The 6590-nt window shown below is 41.4% G+C and overlaps 2 protein-coding genes across 3 annotated transcripts; both read right to left on the bottom strand.

The window, feature by feature from the left end:
- Positions 1–806, bottom strand: BCIN_08g01750 (hypothetical protein). Its single transcript, XM_001553412.2, has one exon. It carries the CDS (start codon positions 499–501, stop codon positions 49–51), a length of 453 nt encoding a protein of 150 aa, XP_001553462.1. The 5' UTR covers positions 502–806; the 3' UTR covers positions 1–48.
- Positions 807–2673: 1867 nt separating this feature from the next.
- Positions 2674–6590, bottom strand: Brrg1. 2 transcript variants are annotated; one of them, XM_024694425.1, is made up of 3 exons: positions 4375–6590; positions 3710–4323; positions 2674–3637 (listed from the first exon to the last, which is right to left on the bottom strand). In XM_024694425.1, the coding sequence occupies exons 1-3, from the start codon at positions 5975–5977 to the stop codon at positions 3344–3346; spliced, it is 2511 nt and encodes an 836-aa protein (XP_024550214.1). In that variant the 5' UTR covers positions 5978–6590; the 3' UTR covers positions 2674–3343. The 2 variants fall into 2 exon arrangements, with proteins under 2 accessions (XP_024550214.1, XP_001553463.2); XM_001553413.2 differs by having other exon boundaries at positions 3710–6590.

The raw sequence follows: 6590 nt of genomic DNA, 5'->3' as shown, positions 1-6590 counted from the left end.
TGTTCTTCCGTAATGTATTCGAGTTCGATCATCTTATCCACCCTGCCTTCATAAATCAACTCTGGAGGAAGAGCCTTGACGTTCTGGAAGATCGTTGGTTGTCATGATACTAATGAAACCTCTGCGGGATGTAAGACTATCAAGCAATTTGAAAAGGTTGTTCATTAGCAATCCTTCTATTTTCGATTCGGATTTAAATCCTTGAAACATACTCGCCCTAATGTTTTCGTGAACGACTATCGGAGGCTTAGGAAGATCTAGTAAAATCACTTCCATATTATTCGGATCCGACATCTTCAGGTCGACGTAACATATATTCAGGTTGTAATGGTTGGCTAGAGCCACAATAAGGCTTGACTTTCCCGTTCCACCTACTCCGTGGAAAAGATATACTCGTTTATGCCTGGATCCTATACTTCCACGGAACTTCTTATCCTTTTCTGACTCCGAGTAGAAGGCCCTAAATTCCTCAACAACTTCAAATTTCTGCTCTTCATCCATGTATAAACCTGCCAATAGACGAGAGGGTACTACTGACTTGGGCGCTCAAGATTCTTTCAAACAACGACGCGTCCAGGTGTCTGATGGTTGAAAAGCTCAGATGGCTTCGCGCTTGTAGTCGTTATTGATAGGACCAGAATTCGAATTATCTATATGTCTTCGTAGTACAATTTCCTGGGAAGAATCCGTGGCAATTGATAACCATGTTTCCCCTGTCTCCCCGAGATTTATTGTTGAATGCAAAGCCAGGCATATTCGAGGAACTTGGCTCATTGTTAATTACTTGATAGTACCGTATTGCATGCAAGAAAAGATGATCGCCATATTCAATTCGATGATTCACGATTGGTCTCGTATTTTTGTCATGTTCAGCGGATAGTTTGCTAGTCGTGATATTATCCCCTAGACTGCCAACAGAGGACACCTCGCTTATACAGGGATCTACAACCAATCAGAACATCAGGAATCTGAGAATTTCTGATATGAGAATTTCTTATTTTAGAAGTAAAACATAATAACCTTGTTAAAATCATTTAATAATGTTTTCAAAAAAAAAAAAAAAAAAAAAAAAACAAAAAAAACACAGAAATATATTTGTTATATTTATTAATAATTTTCTAGTAAATTCTAATCTTTAAATAGATCGTCTTCGTTGTTTATATATATTTAATAGTATAGTAAGTAGATATAGAAAGTAACAGTAATTATTAAAAATATAATAACTATATATTCGATGAGTATTTAGTTAGCAATTGATTAATAAATAAAGAACATAATAATTTTTTTTTTTTTTAAATTGAAATACTTTAAAGAGGAGGAGATAAGACATTATTTATAGTAATAACTCGAAAGAGTATTCAAATATATTAGATATAATTAAGTGTATAATAATATCATATCTCGATCTTTTAAATAGTTAAAAAGCTTTCATCTTAATATAGAAATTTCTTTAGTATTTATAGTAGCTTAATGAGGAGTAATATATATATATATATAATTTATATTTACAATTAAGAGAGTAGACTAGTGGAATATATATATTATTGACTATATAGAATTGCTATAGTGATCTAAATCTAAATCCTCAAGAGGAAGATATTGTATATATACACAAGATATACGTGTTACATCTTTCTAATAATTTATTAATTATCTTTAACTATATAAACAAAGTTATTCTTTAAAATAGAATAGAAAATAAAAGAGTAAGTAGTGATTAATTGATAAAATGAAATAGTCTAAACAAATATTATTATTTTGCTATCAATCATTCAACTTTCTTATTATATATATTATTATATATATCGCTCTACAATGCTCATCCCAAACCTTCACCCAGCAGTATATCCTACAACCCTCTCCCCCCATCTCCTCCCCCTTTCCCACAGCAAACGCACCTTTCCAACGTCCAACTCCTAAGTCAAGAAGCCATCTCGAACTCCCACGATTCCCCACCCCCTTCTTCATCTGGGCAATCTCTTCCCTACCAAACTCAAAGTCTTCTCAATAACCAAATCCTCCTCCTTTGAAATCCCCCCCCCCCCCCCCCCCATAAAAAAAAAAGATTAATCTCATCACATACACTCACTCCACTACCTAAGTCAACTCACTAACATTATTACATAACTTCACATCACATAACATTCCATAATTTCCCACTCCTTCTCAATCCGCGCATTCTCCCCCCCCCATTCTCCTCCAAAATCACTATCCAATTCCACACTCTCCCCATCCCCTCTCCCGTTTCCCATCCCCTCTCCCCTTTCCCATCCCCTCCCCCCTTTCCCACCCCAGAAACCATTTCCATCCTTATTCAAAACATAACCAAACTCCCTGAAGTGGAAGTCAGTCAACTAACCAACCAGTTCTCATTAATAACACATGTAATCCCCCCATTCCCAAATCCATCAGTACATCATCTCATTCATTTATTCAACCAATCGAGCTCTAGACTCTCGTCACAATTACACTCCATCTAATATCCATTCATCCATGCGGTGGTAGATAGATAATATCCCACTCAATACACAATCCGACAAGCGTTGCTTGAGCACCACCTACGATCTAATCCTATTCACATTCACATTCACGCATGATCTTCGCAAATCAATACAATACCCGAGCAAAGAACAGAGAAATCACAACATCACAACATCACAATCATCAAACAAATTATCAAATACTGAATTTCAACCTCATATTCATCTACAACCCCATCACGTCCTATTCCATTTCTCATCCTTCTTTCCCCTTCAGATCAATAATTATTCAAGTGCTGATTAATTCGCTCTTCTATCCGTACAGTTGATATGTACTCCACTTCACTTTACTTCGACTCTCCCTATTTCATACCTCCCCTCCCATCTCCTCATCTGAATTTACATCGGCTCTTCTCTTTCTCATTTCACTTTACTCAACCACTTTCGCTTCTGTTCTCGCTTCGACATCCATCAAGCTACTTTTCTCCAACCGCTATTCCACCTAAAGCTCGCCCTCAAAAATACGGAGAAACCCCCCAAGAAATTTAATCGAGAAAGCTCAATCAACACTTTACCCACGCCTTAAACGCCAGTCGTCCTACTGTCTCACGACAAATGTATATTTTGAGCTCCACCCCGTTATGTTCCGAACCCAAAACGCTTAATTCACGACCCTCAACCCAAAAATTCAGTGGACAAACAAAAAGTGAAACTTCCTCCCTCCAAGTAATGCTACTACAAATGAAAAATGAAACAAAAGAAAATCTACCCGTGCTAGATTGCTAGTGTCGTGTTTGTGTCAAAACCAACTTTCCACCTGTTCCTCAACCTCATACATAAATTATCTCTTCAACCCTCTCGACTCATCCACCAACAGCCTCCCCTTCTACTCTTCCACCTCCCTGACCCAACAAACTCAATTTCGAACTACTTCCTCCCTGACCCCCTAATGCCCCCAAACTACCCATCGAGTTTCTGTTCTTCTTCTTCGTCTTCACGACGCTCTGAGCATCCTTCTTCTTTGAATCAGCGGTCTCTTTTTCCGCGGCTTGTTGTGAACTGAAATCTTTCCATTTGCGCCAACCGTCAAAATCGATCAATGCTTGCATGCATCCCCATTCCATGACTTTACGTTCAAGCCAAACGAAGTTAACAGGCTGTTTAAAAGCGTGTTAGTACATCATTGAATAGATCACATATGCAAATAAAGTGCAATGGAATAAACAAACCTTTGTCAAGAAATCATTACAACCCGCCGCCAACGCCTCATGTCTATCACTCTGCAACGAACTAGCCGTCAAAGCCACAATGATAACAGGACTCTTGAAAAGTACCGTACTTGGCAATTTGTCATCTTCCTCTGGCTCCTCTTCCGCCAACATTTTTTCGCTAGGTGCACTACTACTTGCACTACTGCTGAAAACTCCAATGCTGTTGAGTCTTTCCAGTCTGCGGATTTCCTTGGTGGCTTCCAGTCCAGACATGATGGGAAGTTGGATATCCATTAGTACTAAATGGAAACCACCGCCTCTCCATTTGTTCACGGCTTCGCGACCATTCATTGCTGTTTGCCAACGGACTTTAAGACGTTTCATGAAAGCTTCCAGGAGTTTTAAATTGATAATGTTATCTTCGACAATGAGGACATTGATTGGGGGAACGGCGCCATTGAGCATACCTGCTGGTAAAGAAGGATGATCGACACCAGCTTTCTTCCTAGTTCTTTTTTGTGGTCGCGGAGATGATACCCTGGGAGGAGGTGTAGCGACTCGTTGTGGCGCAAGTTCCTGGTTCGGAGCGGGTGGTGTTGGAAGTGGTGGGGGAGGGGGAATTGAGGATTTTTCTGAGGCACTTGAGTGAGTTCTTGATCTTGGGCCACGTTGAAATTGCGTACCATTATTTGTAACAGGGGGTTGGCTGTGTCCACTGATAACTGTAGGAGAGGAAGTATGAGTTCGTCCTATCCTTGGCCTCGAACTATGATGTCTCCTTTGAGCCGACGGAGAAGGTAAGGCTGGTACATGACCAGTTGTGAGTACGGACATAGCGTGTGCTATCAAGGGAGCCGTATTCTGGTTTCCATTAGGGACTGGGACACTGTGCGATAAGCCTGGAGAGGGAACCGGTAATGGCATTGGTGGGAAGTAATCAGATCCAGCTTCAGTAGGCCGCCCTTCTTCATAGTATACCGGGTGTCCATTGGGCCTAGGAGATGGTTTTGGCGTTCTTCTAACAGGTACATCAATTACTAACGCTTCATCCACTGTTTGACCACCCGGAAAATATGCGTCGAGTGTTCGACTCATCGGCTCTTCTGGTCCTAAAATTCTTTCTTGCCTCTGCTGCTCCCTTGGGATAATCCTTAATGTAACATCCGGAGCATCGAAACTTCTTCCCAGCGAATTGGCATATTTCTTCAAAATCATATCTCGCACATCATCGACCAAATCATCCTCATGTATTGTAACCAATGTCGCAGAGGCGCCAGGCCTTTTAACCCATATCTTTCGAGTAACCATCGCTGCGCTTATCGTTAACGCTCCGTGATTGGAAAAATAATCAGCACCAAGAATTCCTCCCGTGGGTATGTTGTTGACTTGAGGTGGCGCGGGCAATTCTGCTTCTAGTAACGTCTTGATTAATTTTGTTTGTTGATGTGGAAGCAAACTTTGTCGTCGCGACAATTCAGGTTTTCGGGGTGTAGGCTGATGAGTAGTATTGTTCGAACTGATAGGGCTTTGTGGTATCGAATTACCAAGTTTCACGTCTTTAGGTTCTGGATGCGGCTCGTCCTGAATTTCATCCTTTGCTTCGACTTCCTCGTCTTCGTTTTCTTCTTCCAAAACCCTCGGTATATCTGTATTTGGAGTAGGAAAATCTGCCGAGGTGGAAAAACTATCGTGTTTATTGTTCTCTTCCTCGATAATTAATTGTGAATTGGTGAAAGGCTGTTGTTTGAAATTGGGAGTTGATGGCGAAGTTGTCTGTGAATGTGAATGTGAATGTTGATAAAGTTGTTGTTGTTGCAGATCGCTACTCGTGCTATTTCGAAAGTTTAACCTTAGTTCGGCGCCAATTCCATCTCCCTGTTGGCGGCCTTCTCTTCCTCTTCCCCCTCCGTCCCCGCCGCCTCCCTCGATACCAGTAATATCATTATCAGTATCGAGAGCCTCCACTTGAATTATGTCTTCAAACCTTGATGTTTCCTTTGGACTTTGATTATGACTTTCAACCATGCTATTGCGATTACCAGAACCTGTACCCGTGCCGTTCCTGGACGACCCATTTGTTGACCCTCCATATATCGATGTTCGATGTAATCTGAAACTCGCCCTTTCTCGTAAACTTCGACTTATCGATGGATGGTTCTTATCTTCCTCTCCCTCTCGAGCAGGATTCCTTTCCTCGTCATTATTCGCGGATCCGACCGAGGAAGTATGTGAATGCCGACGATGGAATTTCGCTCTCAATCGTGTTTTGAAATCCCCTATCGTCATCTGGAATCGTTGAATATGGTTCTTCTTCTCGGGCCTGAAAGCCTTGCGAGAAAGGAAAGCCGTCAAATCCTTCCGTTGGTTTTTGAGATTGAACGGAATATTGAACTTTTGTGATGAGTGAAACTTGTTCGAGAAAGCTATTGGATGCGCGTGAGGTCGTTGAAGGGTCAAATATAATGCTGTACAATGATTACACGCGGCACCCGGAAAGTTTTGACTGAAGGGTAGAGGGTAGAGGGTAGAGGGTAGAAGGGTAGAAGGGTAAAAGGGACGAAGGGGAGAAGGGGAGGTGCAGCAATGGCGCTGATTTCGTGGGTTGGCTGCGTTATGTAACTGCTCGGTATCGCGGATGCAGTGAATAAAGTTGTCGTCGCAGTGTAAACATTTATTTCTTATTTATTATCGGGAAGGGAAAGAGGGAAAGAGGTCCAGTCCAAGACGCAAAACGCAAATGGCGAATGGAGAATGGAGAATCCAGAATCCAGAATCCAGAATCCAAAGCCAAAGCCAAATACAGACCGAGTAAATAGCATCAACGAACCAGAACGGAGCGATAGACCGCGAGTAGTAAATACGCATTATATAGCTATCTACCTTAGCAACCTTACCTGCC

This window comes from Botrytis cinerea, chromosome 8 (genome assembly GCF_000143535.2).
Source record: "Botrytis cinerea B05.10 chromosome 8, complete sequence".
NCBI classification, from domain to species: domain Eukaryota; kingdom Fungi; phylum Ascomycota; class Leotiomycetes; order Helotiales; family Sclerotiniaceae; genus Botrytis; species Botrytis cinerea.
Note: the sequence above shows the minus strand (reverse complement) of the source record. Positions and strands in the feature narration are given on the sequence as shown.

What these genes read in the sequence shown, in the direction of transcription:
- BCIN_08g01750 (XM_001553412.2), bottom strand. Translation starts at nt 501, where the DNA reads ATGGATGAAGAGCAGAAATTTGAAGTTGTTGAGGAATTTAGGGCCTTC.
- Brrg1 (XM_001553413.2), bottom strand. Translation starts at nt 5,977, where the DNA reads ATGACGATAGGGGATTTCAAAACACGATTGAGAGCGAAATTCCATCGT. An exon ending in GTAATGATTTCTTGACAAAG is followed by an intron (nt 3,638 to 3,709) that starts GTTTGTTTATTC and finishes GCTTTTAAACAG; the next exon opens with CCTGTTAACTTCGTTTGGCT.